Source organism: Condylostylus longicornis, unplaced genomic scaffold, assembly GCF_029603195.1.
Source record: "Condylostylus longicornis isolate FDR11 unplaced genomic scaffold, ASM2960319v2 ptg000135l, whole genome shotgun sequence".
NCBI classification, from domain to species: Eukaryota; Metazoa; Arthropoda; class Insecta; order Diptera; family Dolichopodidae; genus Condylostylus; species Condylostylus longicornis.
The window spans coordinates 12,591,705-12,610,052 of NW_026578103.1; the positions used below are offsets into that span (position 1 = coordinate 12,591,705).

An 18,348-nucleotide genomic window follows, 5' to 3' on the forward strand; every position below is an offset into this window, starting at 1 on the left:
GTAATGTTCCGTAACGTATATTTTGTTGAAAATCAAACAGTCATGTAAACTCCATTTGATTTGTTACATCAATAAATTGAAATTGTCAAATGTCAAAAATAAATATTGTACCAAGGCGATTTCCAGACGTAAAAAAATTCTGCGCTTATTATTTTTTTGTCTTTACTATAAAACCAAGTAAAAAAAATCTTGAATAATTATTCATCTTTTTTGTTTAAATAAAAAAATTGTTTTTGCATTTAATTTGGTGAGTATACCTTATTATATAAAATTTTAAAATTCGAAATATGTAATAAATTATTTGCAAAACGTCATGTGAAAAATTTCGTCATATCAAGCTTAATTTTCGAATTAAAACATTTTCTAAATATAAGGATGAATTAATAAATTTTTTAATTATGAAAATTTGAATTTTTCGAATTATATAATATTTTCAGTTCTAAATTTTTGAATTTTTATAGTTCAAATGAATTTTTAGGTAAGATATGAGCGCTACTTGGTCTAAATCTAGAAAAAATATTGAAAATAAAGAAATTGAAAAAATGGCAGATGATGCATCAAAATTTTTAGGTGGGATTTTAGGGGATATCAGGTATATACAAAATATTAAAAAAAAATTGTAAAATTAAAATTCTACATATTATTTTAATTGTAGTAACAAATCAGCATATACTCAAATTGGAATTGGTGCCGCTTCAGGATGGTATACCTACATAATTATATAAATAAATAAAAATCCTTATATGACATAACACTAATTTTAGGCTTACAGGTTTTACTACAATGAAAGTAGGAAAATTAGCTGCATTTGCAATTGGTGGCACAATAATACTTGTCGAAATCGCACATCATGAAGGTTTTATATCCATTGATTGGGCTAAAGTTAATAAGAAACTTGATAAAGTTAGTGATAAAGTAGAAACCGCTGTAACCGGACAATCTCCATCATGGATAGATAAGGTAAAAATTGAAAAAAAAAATGTTGGATTGATTTGCATAAAAAGTATTAAAAAATTAGTTTTTAATTTTACAAAAAAAAAATTTCATAACTTCAATGCAAATCTCAACATTTTTTATAATAATTATTTTATCTTTTAAAAACATTGTGAGTGATTTAAAATATACATACATATATATACAATATGCATGGACTTTACAAAAAATTATGCTCTTTTTTGCTTCACCACCTATATATATTTTTTTTTATTAATTGACTTCAAAACTATTTTGAAATCACTCTCAATGTTGTAACTTTGATCATTGCCTTTTATTTTAAAAACGTTAAAAATTATTTATAGATCTATACAGTGGCAAGGGACAATAAAGTATTCAGTGTAGCATTTTTAGGTGGTGTATTTCTTGGAATTTCTTGTTCATAGAACGACTTTTAAAACGGATAAAAAACGAAGTATTCAATTTGAAATAAACTAAAAGCACAGTTTAGAAATCAAGTTTCAATATTTATTTAAATAATTTTAATTTTCGAATAAAATAGCATTGAATATATGCATTAAAATAGATCAAAAACTATGTTGTTTATGTTATTTCATGATCATGCATTTGTTTAAAATTAAAATCAGAAATATTCCTCAATATATATTATATTTTCATATTTTGAAACTATATTTAAAAGGTTTATGGGCAAATATCTAACCAACTTTGAATTTTAATAACATAATTGAAAAAATGAATGATTTTTATTACTTCTTTATTTATTTTTGTATTTCTTAAACGTTTTTTGTAGGCTGAACGTTTCGTTGACAAGAAATTGGAACGTGCTGAGCGTAAAACCAGAAAATGGTATAGCAAATTAATTGGCGATGAAAATGGTCCAAGAGTAAACGATTTACATTTATTCATAACTGCTTTTATTGGTGGTGCAGCTATTGGGGTTGCCTGCGCTTAACAATGAAAATAATGTCAAATGATTGATAGAAGTAAAATCCCAAAATTAATTCAATAACACCTATCGATTTCCTCCGAACTATAAAATTGAAATCGTCAATGGGTTGTTTGTTGAAAATAATTGCTTATTACTCGTAATTTTAGCTTGCAAATAAAAGCAAAATGAAATCTTACGTATAAAATTTACACTTTTTTTGATTTATTCACATTTTTTATACATGGTTTCATTTAAGCTAAAATATTGTGAGCTAAATTCTACCGAAAAGTGTATTTTTATTTTTGAAACCTCATAATTACTTAAAGCAATGAAATTGTTCTTTTAAACAAATATTATTGCATTCTTATTTTATGTTCAAAATTTGTTATATCTCATAATTTAGTTTCTCATCTTTAATTATTTTCATAAAATAGTATTTAAAAACTTATTTTTTTTTATACATTTACATACATATATTTTAACTCGATAAATGTTTAGAATTAAAGATTGTATAAATTATTCAAATCTTATTAAAACATTAGTCATCTGTAATAAAGCAGATACCATTAGTTTACAGAATTATTGTAGTTTAAATTTATTTTTAATATTTTTATTTTTCTAATTAAAATTGAAATCCATTCGTTCATAATTACAGATTTATTTACAAAAACAAAAAATTTAAGATTTTAAGATTTAATCAAATAACCACAAATTATAAAAAGACAATATTATGCAACTTTATAAAATTAAATTGGATGTTATCTTGCGCATTACAAGAACACATTATTTTGGTAATTGAGAACAGTCTGCCACTAAAAAGTGAATAAAAATAAAGCAAAATTTAAATAGTTTAATTTGAAAAAAGCTTACTTTTGATTTGCCAATATCCTTTCGAGCTGTAATCGTGAGTAACCACAAAATTATTAACTTTAAAGCCTATGTCGCGATTAAATTTTAAAAATGGTTCACTGTATTCATTTGGGCCTAATTCATGTCTTAATGTAAGCTCTCCGTTACTTGATTGAAGCCAAAAACTGACGAATTCCCAATCGTTAAAAATAATATCTTTATTTCTGGATTCCGTTAAGAAACAATGACCTGTAGCTGTTTGTTTTTTCATATTAGCCATTTTGTTCATTAATGTAATGATTATAAAGTTTTCAGGTTTTTTAACATCTTCAGCAAGTAAAAATGATATGTCATCGTTTAAATCATAATCTGTTAAACGTTTTACTGAAAAACGGAAACAATTTTCCTGTTCTGTTTGATTATAAAAAAATGATTTCATTTCATTTTTTTTCAAATCAAATTCATCTGTAAAAGAATAATAAGAATTCAACGTAAGTAGAATATAATCTAATTTTAAAATAAGTTTTTTATTTACCAATTATTTCTCCACAACAAGGTATACAAAATACTTTGTTAATATTAATTATTAACAATATAGAAAAAATTATTAATTTAGTCATTTTTAAGCGTCTCTCACAAGGAACAAGCGTACGATTACTAAAAATTTTTGAATTGTACCTTTATTAATAAATTTATTTTTATACTGATTAACAATAATATTGACAGCTATTAAATTTTCAAGTAGTTGGTACAAATTTTTTTTATCAAACTTGGATGGCTCTTCAACAGATAATTATGTTTTTTTGCATATTTATAAAAAGATTAAAGTTTGATATGATAATAAAAAATTTAAATTTTAATTTTAAAGCTTGACATAAGAGATTAATGTTTGTCCTGAAATTACTTTTTACCTCACGTTTTTCCATTATCAGCTTGTCAAAGTTAAGAGCAAATTTCAATAAACATGAATTGAATTTTTTGGTCTTAATAAAATTTTATTACATACATATATCGTTATAGCACGCAGTTTAATTTCAAGCTCTATTTTATCTACTCCCGGTCGATGGCGTGCTTACTTCAGCATAGCACTTTAATATAAATGTAATATTGTAAAATTAAATAGACGAAATGTATTATAGTGTATGAGTTATCGAATTCTATTTACTTCATATCTTCAGAAAATTTATCTCGTTCCCCTAAACATAATTTGAAAATGCAAAAAGAGAAATGTATATCTTCAGCTATACCAGTGCTAATATATCTTTATTTTCTAATATCAAGGCTCTTATTTCGTGATTTTTTATATGTAAATTTTTTTTACTAGGGATACATCGTATATAAAAGTACATACTATATTTAGATAAATTTAAAGCACCCGGAGCTTAACTATTAAAAAGTTAATTTAATATGCTATAGCTTATATTTTTTTTGAAAGAGATAAATCCCTTCGTCTCAAATTTTTATGCAGAAATCAAATATGTAGAGAAATTCGAATCTGAATCAATGAACGGCATCATCTTAAATATTTTTAGCTGGAATAATGGAGAAAACTAGTTTTTTAAAGATAAATTAAAAATAAATTTGTTGTTCAATTTTGAATTTATTTTATTAAATTTTCTAATAAGAATTCTTTTCTAAAACAAAAAGAAAAGATGTTACTCTTTTTCTTTTATCTCATCATTACAATATCAATTTATTATTCATTTTTTCAATGTTAGCTTCAATTATTTTAAAATAATTAAAGACTTTTTTTTTCTTTTTTTTGCCAATTTACATTTATAAATTTTATCTACATAATATTAAAATAAATTAATTAAAAAAAAAAAGGCGAGATTATGCCAAAAAAAAAAAAATCTTTTTATTTATTTTTGGAATTATTGATTATAATTAAAATAAACAAAATGTTGAAAAATATTACTCTTCAAATTTCTTAATAAATATTAAATACACAAAAATTATTTTTGATAAGATTAGTAAATTTTAATACCCCCAAATGAAAAATTTTTAGTGATCGCGTTTATATTTCTATATTCCGAATGAAGTAAGTATGTATGTTTACAAGTATGCATTTGCTTTTAAAATATAAATTTCATGAAAGAAATTTAACGTCTTTTTCTACTAGATCACTTAATTAAAACAAATTATTAAAAATAGCAATGTACAGCAATAACTATTCATTAATGAATATAATTATAATGCATAAAATGTTGTCATTTTTATAAGAAAATTAATTAAAGTCAAAAATTTTGAATTTAATACGATACAAATAAAAATATATTAACAAATGGACCAAATAAACTATAAACAAATTTCATTTTATGTTTACATATTTTAGTTTAAAATAAGGTTTATATCTTCATTTTCAACTGAATTCGATTAAAATTCATTTTAATATTAAAGTTATCAATTAATCAAAACAAACAAATTTAAAAGAAAAATTACAAAAATTTTTGAACTTAATCTTTGTATTTATTAAAATTGTATTTACTTAATTTCTGTGATAAAGCGACAAAGTTTATTTATCAAATTTTAGTTTTCTTTTTTTGTTCTTATGAAACTTTCTTAATATATGTATATACATATATAATAAAATTAAACATTTCTTATGTTAATTTAATAATATTATACAAAAACATAAAATATTCTATATGTTTGATAACTTACGTACATTTATACTTTTCTTTACATTAAAATTTTAATTATTTTACTATTTGAAATATATGAGAAAATGAATTGTGATCCTATTGGAAGGAAAAATGTATTTTGACACAAAATATCGAAATGTAATAGACATGTGTAAATATTCAAAAGAGTTTACAAAAGTTTGTTGCATCAGAAGAAAATTTTATTTAAAAATATCCAGTAAATATATTTTGTAACAATGGATATATTAATATAAAAATGAACAAAAACATTTGTGAAGTAAAAATAAAACAAAAGCATTATGTTTTCAGAAACTTGTAAAACCAGAAACTTTAATTTAAAAGATTTTAATGTTAGGTTCAAAAGAAAATTTTATACAAGAGTTTCAAAAAATTATTGAAAAAAAAAACTCTATATTTTACAAGAACACTATAGATGTTTGTTTTTAATTGAAATTTAAAACAACAAAAAAAGATTACAAACAATTTTTGTTTTGTACCTTTCAGTTCCATGAAATAAATATCTAGTTAATAAATATTTTTCTGCATATTTTCTTAATTATTAATATATATTTAATACACATATATGTATCGTAAATATTTAAGATATATAATATAGCTAAAATTTTTTTAAGATTTCCTCATTTGAATATTTCTGGTAAAGCGTATGATCTATAATAGTATTACTAATTAAAGAGAATTCTTTATAATATAAAATTTTGAAAGTAATTCTCGTTATTACAAAAATAATGTTTTTTTATCTTTAGTAATACAATTTTATACATTTTTAGTTTTAAATTGCTTTTAATAGTTAGTGATTACAATAATATTTTGTTTTACTTTTTTTTTTGTTTACTTTTTAAAAAAGATATTGTTGTGTATTTGTCGGCGAATTACATCTAAATTCTTCCAATTGCTAAAAGTTTATATGTTTAGACGCTGTTGCACTTAATTCATCCATGCTTTTTCTTGCACTATCAGCCATATCATCAAATGATTTTTTTGTATGTGTTATCAATTCATCAGTACTTTTAACTGCAGAAGTAGCAATACCTTTAACCTATTTTATATTTAAAAATAATAATTAGTTATGCGTTAAATGCATTAATTTTCTACAAAATTATTATAAAATGTTTAAAATACTATTGATATAAAAATTTTACCTCTGAATTAATTTTACTAATAACCCATTCTAAACCTTGTCTACCCTTATTAGCATTACAACTAATTGATGATGTTAATAAATCTTCCATATAATGACTGAGCGGTACACCATGTACACTTACTGTTGCTTCCTGTTTTAATAAAGTCTTTGTTGAATCTGTTGGATGTGGTGAATAATATAACACTTCATCAACAGATATGTGCCGGCAAAATGTTAGATTTATTGTTTTCAATGTCATTTGTTTGCATATTGGATCAACAGTGGATTTTTCACTAGCGTAACATACTTTTGCTGTTCCAATGAGCTGTAATTGAAAATTATATTTGAATTATATTATTATTTTATGCACATATTATAATGGTCATTATTGATTGATAGCGAAAAATATATATGTACATATATGTTTGTAATAAATTTTTAATTGAACAATATCCTATTGTTCAATTAAAATATCAATACCATATACATATATGATATGTACATTATAAAAAGGAATATTTCTCACCATTTTTAAGTATAATGAAAAATTGATTTTACAAAAATAATGAATAAAATTGTTGTAAGTGTTTAAGGCAAACATTATTTTGACATTTTGTTAATTCTAAATTTAAAATCAATTATTTGCCAAATTAATATAGACACGAGAATCACAATATAAAATTAAAAATTTAAATAGCCAACCATATGACGGCGTCAATATTAGACTACAAAAAAGAGAAAATTCGAAATTGTGGTACTTGTATATTTTTATATTGACATGAGCAAGATATTACAATATAACTCACGTTTTAGACTTTCAAATAATGAATGTTTACTGTTTTTATTTAGCAAAAGTATGTCGCAATATTTTTGCAGTAACAGATTTTACAGGTATTTTGGGAAAATATTTAAATGGCAGCAGAATAAGGGAAAATAAAATGTAAAACAGGTGTAACAATAAACAATATCTATTAGCAAAATATATCCCATATTTTTATTTTCAGAAATTTTAACATGTTTTTTAATAAGCAATTAATATTCGCCGGAATTTTCAGGAAACTATGTAGTATAGTTTTTTTAATAGTTTACTATTTCATTAATATTGTTGTATAAATATCAACAGTATGTGCGCATGATTTTTTTGTGTAAAAATTATTACTCAAAATTTTTATTACTGATCTGTATATCAAACATTTTACGTCGCAGAATTAATATTGAAACATATGAATTAAAAAAGCTTTCAATTAAAAAAAATTTGCATAAGTATAAATTGTAAACAAAAATATACTGTAAAATTTCGCTAAAACAAAAAAAACTAAAAATAAATATAATAAAAGCTCTTTGGGATTTATTGTAAGGAACACAATCAATTCAACAGCAACCTGTCGGTTAAAATTTGATCGTAATATCACAATTTTTATGTTTTTTGTCATTGCGTAACATTATTTATTATGATAACGGTATTTTTACATTTTAATTTTTTAATTGAATCAATTATTTAAAAACTTGATGTCTTTGAGAACCTTAATTAATTTAACTTAAAAAAAATACGCTGCAAAAAGCGTATAAATCAGAAAATAGGGCACAGGTTTAATAGATTTTTTAAAACAAGACAAGATTCTTTAAAGAAAGAATTTGAAAGTACATTCATATTTCCTTTAAAGATATTAGCGTTAAATTTTAAAAAAATTTTCCAAAAAAACAAATCGAACATAACATTACGAAAATAAATGAAGACAATTTTGCAACGAACTTGATTTCTTTTTATGAACCCTAAACAAAATTCAATAATATTTACGATAAAATTTCCTTCATTTTGGAAAACTTTCCACCTACAAATTTCTTAATATCAATCACTTCCTTTTCTGACTTTCATTTAAAATCTTTAAAACAAAACAATTTAATCGAATACGTAAGAACATTTTCTTAGGTAAAAAAATTTAAAAAGAACAAAAAAAATTTTTCATGACGTTGTTGGAAATTTTTTAAAATAGATTAAACTAAAATAGAATGAAATTCCGAAATGTGTATAAAATTGCATAACATAATAATTCTGAGGTAAATTTTTTTTTAATTTAATAATTATTAAATAAATAAAAAAACGTTTAAGTTGTAGTATATTAAAAAGAAGCCTGAGCTCGCATCAATATGGTAAAAATTTATGTTTACAATAGCAAAAATAAGAAAAATTTAAACAGTGAAATCAAATTATGTAGCAAGAATTATAAGAGTAATGCACTTACAAAATTTGTAAGCGATAAAAGCAATCAATTTCAAAAAATAAAAATCAGTTTAAAAACAATTTTTGAGAATACTATTTTAGGCCTATTTTCGTTATAGAAATTCATTGCGGATCAACGTATATAGAAACACAAATTGAAATTATAAGGATCAAGTTATGTTTCATTATTTACCACATTCATCACCTATTTGTTTATACATCTCACAATATAATATACAGAACGAGGTTTGAAAGATAATTAAAAATTTAGATTTTAATTTAAAGCAAATTGACGAAATTGCTCTGAATGACTTTCTTTTAAAATTTTCCAATTTGCCAATTCGCTCTCGACAAAGCAAAAACAAAATTTATTGTAAACTTTAAAACGTGTCAGAAAAAAGACTATTTTTACTCAAAGTTATTCCAAATTTTCTACTAAATTTAATATTATGTCATGAAAAATAATAGTAGACAGAACAAAGTACTTTACGTAATGGTAAAAAACAGAATCATTTCTTTTTTATTTATTTATTGTTATGTTATAACAAAATATTGAAAATAATATTTTAACAAAATAAGGGAATTAAAAAAAAAATTTAATGGAAAAATGTAATTTATTCACATACTATTTTATGCCTACGTTAATAACATATGTAAAGATGACGTCATACCTACGAATAAAAATTAAAACATCACAAAGAATCAATATGCAGTCACAATTTCGATTTCTTTTCTTACTAGAATTCGAGATTTTAATTCTATCTTAATTAATAAATGCAAAAAGCCTTCTTTTTAAATTTGTATTCATATATGTACATATAAATTTTGTTTTTAAATTCGGATATATTTGAATTTCCACATTTTTTAATTTGAAATTTACGTCAATGACAATATTTTAATTTGCTTTGTTGATTAATAATGTATTGACTGTGTATTTATTCTATATCTACATAAACATTATAATATAAATAGAACAAATAAATAAACCAAAAGATTTTGCAATAATTTACTGAGGTTAATTAAACAATTTAATGTTGATCTTATCAAAAATATAATCAAATAAGCAGAACACTTTAGCTGTGACGTTTTTCAAAGTATAAAACAAAATATAAAATAATATAATGATAATCAATAAGCGCAATCAATTAATTTTTGTCACTGAAAGTTAAATAACTTCTACGTTACCATTTTTTCTATTATATGAAAACAAATCTATGAGTAATTCTATTCCGATGAATATTAAAATCACTATCCTAATTACATTTTGACGAAACTAATTTGAATTACATAAATGAGAGCCTCTATAAATATTGCTATATTTGATGTTTAGGATGATAAAATTAAAAAAAAAAAAGACCTTAATTAAAGACTTACCGCCTGCGCCCATTTTGGAAAATACCATTTTGAACTAACAAGACGGTGTGTATGTAAAACTCCATCAATGACTTTTCTTTCCACTACATCTGTTCCAACCACAGCTGGGGTCATTGGATTTGGATATTTACGCCATGCGGCTTGTGTTACAGTTTCCCACGGATGACTAAAAAAAAATTAAAACATTAATTACAAAGGTTCTATTAAACTACTCATATAGTTTTTTTTAATTAATAATATTCGAATCATAACTTCATATAACTATAATAACTATAATTCGTATAATTCATATAATGATCAATGTACATATGTATTGGAGAAGGTAGTACATATGATATTTATTACATATTTTAAATATTTAGAGGCAGTAATTTTACAATTCGAACATACTATCTAGTATACCTATATTATATTTTAGCCAGATCTAGTTGGGCTAACCAAAATTTTATTCTACGTAAATAATTTTAGATATACATGTCTACTTGTGTATACATGTGTCCCCTTAATAAATTTAGGTATAAATGTGTCTACTTCTAACCCAACAAGGTAGGTACCAAAATTAATTGTGCAGATATCCTACCTATTTTTCATAATCGGTTAATGGTTGCCTACCCAATATCAATTAAAGTTATGAAAATTTACTTTAAATAATTAACCTGGGAATAAACAGATGTTTCGTACCTATGAGCTTTTAATTTTTTTGAATTGCTACTTATAATACTTTATCATTCAAGAATATGTATTTGTTTTGTTTCCATTCTATTTCTTTTTAATTACAAAGTCCAAGTAGACGTTTTTTTTGATTTTATTTGTACGTTTTTCTTATATTTATGACGACATGATATTATGAAACTGCGAAGTATTTTAAAATTTAATTTCATTGTTTGCCTTCGCATTGAAAAATTCCACGAAGGATATTTTTAAATTTAATCAAAAGAGAAAATAAAGAATTTGGATGATAAATAAAAAATTTTCTTCCATTCTTATTCATTAACAAGTCTTTTTTGTTAATTTTGATTTTTTAATAAAATAAAAAAAATAAATAATTTTAAAACGATGTATTCAAGGTTTAAAAACTTATTAAACTTCTTGTTTTGGCACAAAATTAGCTTGCCTCATTAGCATAAAAAGCTAGTTCAATATGCATGTGTTGCTTTTTTTTATTTTATGGAATTTCCAATATCTGTACTCATTTAATTTTTTTTTGTTTCTTTTCTTATTTTTGTCTTTGACTTATTTATTTAACAGGAAATTGTGAAATATTTAAGAAAAGCTTAAATCTTTAATTAAGCTTGACAACAAAAAACAATTTGCTTATCAATTTTATATTAAGTAGAATAAAAATAAACAAAGCACTAATAAGTTGTTTCGGAAAAATTTTCTCAAACTTTTCATATTATTTGTTACGTCACAATTTAAAATTTTCAGGTTAGCAACTTGATGATACATTTTTCTCAATTATTTTACGTCTAATGAATTTGTCCTTGAAAATTTGTGAAAAGTTTTCCTTTCTTATTTTCTCAGTTTTCAAAACCTAATAATTAAATTTTCTCAAAACATAATTACAAATTCCTAATTAACCATTTTTTTTTCCAATTTGATAGTTTAAATTCATTGTATTTCACTTAATGCAAGAGATGCGTTTTTTTTATTGGCTAAAACTTTTTTCTTAAAATTTTGTATTTCTTTTATTTATACGCTTACTTAAAAGTGTGTTCCGACGTCCAAATTTTCATTTTTATATATTTTTTCTTAAATGTACTTTAGAACGTTAATATTTTTTAACACTGAAACTGAACGAGTAAATCCACTAAACAAATTTTTCTATAGAAAATGAAAGGTACATAAGTTGTGCGTACTTATCACCTTCCTCGTTCGCGTCTGAAAGAAATATTTTTTTCGACTTTTCTTCATATCAAAAATACATTAAAATTTTAAAATGTCGCTGTCAAAATTTTTTGATAGTAAGGTATTTTTTTAGCATTGCCAGTCTACGTAAATATTTTTTTATGTTTAATTTATAGAATTTTGAAATTATGTAGATTATTAAGAAAGTTCTATATATGCCGTTGATATTCAATTGTAGGAAACAAAAAATAATTGTTTTTCCGATTCACTATTGAATCAATAATAATTGATTGAAGTAATTAATTTAAATACATAATATTCTTACTGCATATGTGAACATATGTTAGTGAAATTCATTTTTCTTGTCAGCAGTTATTAAAAAATATTTGTAATACTCACAAGCATAACGGTATTTGACATAAAATTTTTAAAAATTGCTGTAATATTGTGAACTACTTAAAATTTTTAAGAGAAAGAGCTTTTGACACTTCATGCGAAAATGTGAATTCTACGGACGTGTATTCACTATTCAATTTTAATAGTGATGAAATGTCATTCTGAGCTTGTCAAATCAAAATAACTTTGAATGGCATTTGTTTTGTGCGCGTGAAATTTCGTGAATATACTTTTGTTTTTAATTTATAAACAAATTATAGATTGAACAAATTAAAATTCATAATCACAGTAAATATATTGAAATTATTATTAACATAAAAAACAATGGAAGAAGATAACGATGATTTACATTTGACAACACAAGAACTTGTTCTGCTTTCGGATTTGGACAGGTAAGCAATTGAAGAATATCAGAATCAAAAGGGAATTTCTAATTTGGGGGGTAAAAGCAGTTCGAAATTTTATATATTTTGATATTTCATTAAAAACATTTAGAATTTAAGTTACTAATCACAACTAAAAGCAAATGGTTTATTTTATTTTAGTACTTATTACGGATTTTTACCAATTTTACCAAATGAAAATGCAAAAATTCGTTTTTTATTGATGAAAGCAGTAAAAAACCTAGAAGGACTTCTAATTAAAGCCAGAAAGCAAAAATTAGCACAACAAACAAAACAATCTCAAATTATTAAAAATAATGAAAATTTATCATCAAATGATTTGAATCTAAATTTAGATAGTAAAGTGAAAGAAGAAACAATGGATATTGATATAGAACCACAAGAAAAAGTAGAAAAGTCGAATAAAGGAGATCCAAATACAATGGCTGATGGGACTCCTATTAAATTAGAAGTTGAAGATATTGAAATGGAGGATCTGTCATTAAATGAAATTGAAAGAGTAAGACATTTACAAAGGGATAAAGAAAAAGCTAAAGAAGAAGTTTTTGTCGATCCAAAAACGTATTGCACATTGGGACATTTTAATTTACTGTTAGAAGAAAATGCTAAAGGTAACAAATAATTTCATTTTATTGAACGTATCCCGATAAAGTTTTTAATATCATTTTCTTATTTTAGCACTTTCTGCATATAGAATTTATTTAAAATTAAGAGATGAAACTTATTGGAGAGATAAATCTTTTTTATATGGAATAGGACTTATTTATTTTAATTTAAACTACTATCAATTGTAAGTACAATTTATTTTTTTTGCATTTTTTGATTTAAGTGGAAGGGGTTAATGTTATTAAAAATATCCAACATGAAAGTATGGTGTTTGGGTATTGTTGTACGTAAACTGAAAGTGCGTATTCGATGTCTTTATCTACTCTTGTGTGTATTGCTGTGCCACGAATCTGCTTGGATATTGTTGTTAAATTAATGTACGGAAAGTTTAATGTAAATCCAAAAATTTTGTAGTTCGTAATTTCTTTTGTTAATTTTTCAATACAATATTCCGAAGTATTTTCTAAAATTGTATCTTGTTCCAAGGTCAATAAAATGTCATTCATAATCTCAGTATAAGCTCTATTCCAAATAGTTTTTCTAGTAGAACGCCATGAACTGATTTTTTTCATAATTTTTCTTTCTATATTTTTACGCAATTCGAAAATGTTGTACGAGTTACTATATTTGTAATTCAAGCTATGAAAACCACCAATTGGAGCTGGATTACTTTTTGTGAACAGCGGAAGCCAAAGTGAATTGTCATTTGTGTTAAAGTCAGTCATCGAAACCCGTTCTGCTTTTTGTAAATTGCAGTAAATATTTTCCTGACCAACTAAATAGTAAACCTTATTGAGAGGGCATTGAACATCTTTGCTATTATATCGTTTTCCGGTGCTTGAATCAGTTAAAATGAAATTTGAATTTTCTTGCGTCAATATATAAGCAGTTTCGCCATTTGGGCAGCTTATTCCTAACGCTAACCAGCATCTTATTCCTATTGTCATATAGTAGCATGCCAAAAGGACGCCCAAATCTTTTGGAGATGCCCATGTAGTATCTAAAATAGTTTGATTACTTAACCATACCCCTTCTAAACCCATACAATCCGTTTCATTTTTTAGAATTGGAATTAAGGATACATAATGGCGTATCAAGTTCTCTATATTTTCAAATTGAGTATCAACAGGTAAAGGCACACATTCTAATAGTCTTGTCATACATATCCGTTTTCCAGACTCAGTGCAAATCAAAGGATTTAAAAATCTTAAAGGAACTAAGTCTTTGATTTGTATGCACCATTCTTCAATTTGCATTTTAATTTCTCTTAGTTCTGAACATTCCAAAGGGGTTTTGTCAACTACTTGTACATCGAATTTAGGTTCTACATTAATGTACAACCAAATGTAAACTGAATCTCGAATTTCCAATAAGTCAACATTTAGAATTTCATCACCATCCTGATTTATATCAATTACAGGCTTAGAATATCCAATTAGTAACTTAGGTATATTTACTTCAAAACTTCCTTCAATGTTTTGTCTGTCAAAGATTGTTTTTATTGGAATTCGGTATTCTCCTAACCAGTTCGTATGAACTATTTGGTAAACTTCCATAGGTCTTATATTTTCTTCATGGATTAAATCTTGCATATATTCATCAAATATTTGAATTACAAGGTCCTCTTTTAAACTCTCCTTATTTTCATTTATTTGAAGTATAAGTTGTTCGTTCCAAGTAGGATTTGAACCTTCAGCAGTCATTGTTCGAACCATTTTATCTTTATAGCTTATGGAAACATATGGTTTAACATTTTCATATTTAAGTGATTGTTTTTCTGTCTCTGAAGATAAACTTACACTTCTTCTTACGGATTCTGGATCAGTATCTCTTATTGGAATACCTGTTGCGCGTACTATATTAAGTACAATATTAAAATTTTCTAAACGAGAACTGAGTGGTGATATCTAAAATATAAGAATTCATTAAAAAGTACAATTTTTTAAGTAATATTGCTAAATTTACCGATTGGATAGTTTTAGTTGGATTTAATGGTCTACTTGGTCCAAAAATACTCCTAATTGAATTTATAATGGAGCGCCATGTCGGGGGTTCGTCACCAATCAATAAATTAGAATTGCCTTCATCAATTTTTAACTGTGCGCAATGATTGAGTACAGTTTCATATAATTTTTGTATATATTTTCTTCCTTTGTATTTTCGTAAATCGATTGCATCCATCCAATTACCTTCGTCCAACACTTTAACTTCGTTATCGATTTCTTCAATCTCATTTTCATATAATGGTATTAATTTAAAATTTTTATATTTCATATCTTTATAATATCGTGCTTTTAACATATTAAAGCGTGGATTATCATCGATTTCAGCTCTTGAACAAAACGCCAATAAATCTTCATTGAAATGAAAATTTTCATTGTCTTCAATAGCACTCGATTCTTTAACTTCTTGGTCTTCAATGTATTTTTCGGATATGTTATTGTACAGAGATACACATTCCGGATCTAAAGGATTAATCAAATTATTTTCATACCATGATTTAAGAACTTCTTTGGAAATCTTCAATTTTGAATTAGTTCTCACAACAGACTTTTCAGTATTCACATCGATCGGATTCAAGTGATTTTCACAATATATTGTAACTTTTAAAGTGCCTGAAATTTTCTCAGTTTTACTGATTGAGGAAAATTCTACAGTTTCTTGTTGTCCCACACTATAGTCTACCGTTAATTGCAATGGAATGTAACATTTGCAAAGTTTTTCCGGTGATGATAGTTTGTTCTTTTCAAAAATCTATGACAAAAAAAGTCTAAGAGGTAAACATGGAAAGTAGAAAACATATTAATTATTCTCACCTCAATTTTTATAGTTTTTGGTATATTTTTTTCCAAATAAACACCAAAAGATTGATTGATTTCAATTAAAAAATCAGAATTTAAGTGAAAATGTTTCGTTACTCCAACGAATTCTTTTTCAAATATTATTTGCAAAAAATAATCTTTAAATTTATCTAAATTTTTGCAACGATCTTCTAATTTTGTTTTAAATAATTTTATTTTAGGTTCACCAATTCGCCTTGTGCATGCTTTTAAATTATTTTCAACTTCAATGCTTAATTCATTTGCATCAGGTTTCCTTAATACTGGAAATTTTCGAATATCGTCTGTTCCTTTTTTTGATTTTCTTAATCTTTTTTCTTTGTAATATTTTTCAAATTTTTCTCTTAATATTTCATTCAATTCAGTTTGATATCTTTCATTCCATTTTTGTTCATCTTCTTCAGGATCGATTTCTTCAATTTGAATTATCAATTTAAAATCTGTATAGTTATATCCTTGCATTTTTCTACAATTTTTCAATAATTTCCATTGGTTTAATGTGTTTTGGATCAAAGTTTTAAAATTCATTTCTTCTTTATGTAATTTCTTTCTTAAAAATTTTATTTGTTGCGAATAAGTTTCTAACTTTTCCACATTTTCTTCTTGAATTTCATTCTCTAAAAAATATTGAAATGTTTCTCTTAAGTTTTTCAATTCTAATTTTAATTTTTTTATTGTGTTTTGTTGACTTAATTCTTGGTATCCTGCAAATGTATTTTCTAGTTCTATTGCCAATCGATGCTCATCTGAATGCAAAGAATGTTCCGTAAATTTTAATTCATTAATAGTTAGTGTTAAAAGTTTATTTGTAGATAAAAATTCTCTTTGAATATCTGTAACAGGAACAGCATAATAAAATGGTATAAAATTTTTTTCAACATCTTCAGTTTTGTATAGTTTTTGATTATTAGAAAATTTTTGTTGATTTTCAATATATTTTGTAGACGATATCAAATTAAATTTTCCTTCTTCATTAAATCTGTTAACCATTCGAATTAAATTTTGGTCTTTCTCAATAGTAACAGTCTCGTGATGTACACCATCTTCGCCAAAACTTTCAACTTGGTCAAGAATTTTTATATTTGTTGTTTTAACATCTGCTCGAGGATAATATACTAGATCGTCCGTAAATACTATTTTCTCTTTTGAAATTTTTCGTACAGGACTTAGATCATCAATTTGAATAAATGAAGATACCGGATGTACTACCGCTCTTGATTGTACATCCGTTTCTATTTCCAGCTTTTCTTTAGGATCATCTGAATCTATTGATAACCGTTTTCCACTTTCTCGGATATTCTCTAAGGAATGAGTAGTTAATTCTTCATTTTTTTCATTTTTTGCCGTAAAAAACTCAATTTCTGCTGCTGAATTTATATCACTTTCTTCAAGTGAAACTATTTGAGATTTTTGTAAAAGATTCGAAATTTCTGATTCCGTTTCTAAATATTCCTTGGTTACTTTTGGTTTACGTTTTTTGTTATGTCTTCTTTGTCGTCGTTTCTTAGAATTCATTATTGAATTTTTTTAATTGAAATCACTTTTAATTTCAAACTGAAAAGAAAAAACTATTTTCAATATGCAATTGAACTGAATTTTAATTTTCATATTGATTTTTTCATAATATTGTTTGTACTTCTTGCTAAAGTTTCCATAGCAAAATTTTTTTTTTTGTTTACCTCGGATAATTCGTAAACAATAACAGAACAGCTGATTTTATATTATAATGTGCTAAGTAATAATATTTACGTTTACTACTTAAAAAATTTCATTAGAATATGAGAGGGGTGGCATCAAACAGGTTTTATAAAATTAAAAAAAAGATGTTTCGCGAATACAAACGCAATTTTATGTATTTTTGAATTAAAAAATTAATACAAAAGTGTTAAAATGAAATTCAGCAAATTTAACTTGAAGAAAATCGCTTAATTTACCTCAATTCTTTAGATTTTATTTTAATACAAAAAATCTTTTATCAATATGAATCTGCAAAAAAATAAAAGAATTCTCAGTTCTATTTAAAAAGTATTTAATGAATGTGTTGGTTAATTATTTTCGAATTTGAATCAAAATTTATAATCAATAATTTGGATTTGTAACACCTTTATTATTTTGCATTTGAAGTAATAATAAAAATATGTA

The 18,348-nt window shown here is 24.3% G+C and overlaps 5 protein-coding genes across 7 annotated transcripts; 2 read left to right on the plus strand and 3 right to left on the minus strand.

Moving 5' to 3' along the window:
- Positions 1–108: 108 nt before the first annotated feature.
- LOC129615329 (FUN14 domain-containing protein 1B) lies at positions 109–2,736 on the plus strand. 3 transcript variants are annotated; one of them, XM_055530471.1, is made up of 5 exons: positions 109–247; positions 462–592; positions 656–703; positions 765–960; positions 1,745–2,736. In XM_055530471.1, exons 2-5 carry the CDS (start codon positions 486–488, stop codon positions 1,904–1,906), a joined length of 513 nt encoding a protein of 170 aa, XP_055386446.1. In that variant the 5' UTR covers positions 109–247; positions 462–485; the 3' UTR covers positions 1,907–2,736. The 3 variants fall into 3 exon arrangements, with proteins under 3 accessions (XP_055386446.1, XP_055386445.1, XP_055386447.1); XM_055530470.1 differs by having other exon boundaries at positions 479–592; XM_055530472.1 differs by lacking the exon at positions 1,745–2,736 and adding an exon at positions 1,299–1,542 and having other exon boundaries at positions 479–592.
- On the minus strand, positions 2,556–3,382 carry LOC129615327 (uncharacterized). The gene is made up of 3 exons (XM_055530469.1): positions 3,267–3,382; positions 2,753–3,196; positions 2,556–2,694 (listed from the first exon to the last, which is right to left on the minus strand). The coding sequence occupies exons 1-3, from the start codon at positions 3,349–3,351 to the stop codon at positions 2,666–2,668; spliced, it is 558 nt and encodes a 185-aa protein (XP_055386444.1). The 5' UTR covers positions 3,352–3,382; the 3' UTR covers positions 2,556–2,665.
- Positions 3,383–4,311: 929 nt separating this feature from the next.
- On the minus strand, positions 4,312–12,010 carry LOC129615051 (protein slowmo). The gene is made up of 4 exons (XM_055530102.1): positions 11,817–12,010; positions 10,113–10,278; positions 6,537–6,842; positions 4,312–6,433 (listed from the first exon to the last, which is right to left on the minus strand). Exons 1-4 carry the CDS (start codon positions 11,846–11,848, stop codon positions 6,290–6,292), a joined length of 648 nt encoding a protein of 215 aa, XP_055386077.1. The 5' UTR covers positions 11,849–12,010; the 3' UTR covers positions 4,312–6,289.
- A 537-nt stretch (positions 12,011–12,547) lies between these two features.
- LOC129615397 (uncharacterized) lies at positions 12,548–13,554 on the plus strand. The gene is made up of 3 exons (XM_055530585.1): positions 12,548–12,748; positions 12,902–13,371; positions 13,439–13,554. Exons 1-3 carry the CDS (start codon positions 12,681–12,683, stop codon positions 13,552–13,554), a joined length of 654 nt encoding a protein of 217 aa, XP_055386560.1. The 5' UTR covers positions 12,548–12,680.
- A 30-nt stretch (positions 13,555–13,584) lies between these two features.
- On the minus strand, positions 13,585–17,721 carry LOC129615186 (coiled-coil and C2 domain-containing protein 2A). Its single transcript, XM_055530285.1, has 5 exons — positions 17,153–17,721; positions 16,353–16,516; positions 16,183–16,295; positions 15,332–16,120; positions 13,585–15,273 (listed from the first exon to the last, which is right to left on the minus strand). Exons 1-5 carry the CDS (start codon positions 17,719–17,721, stop codon positions 13,585–13,587), a joined length of 3,324 nt encoding a protein of 1,107 aa, XP_055386260.1.
- Between the last annotated feature and the right edge of the window lie 627 nt (positions 17,722–18,348).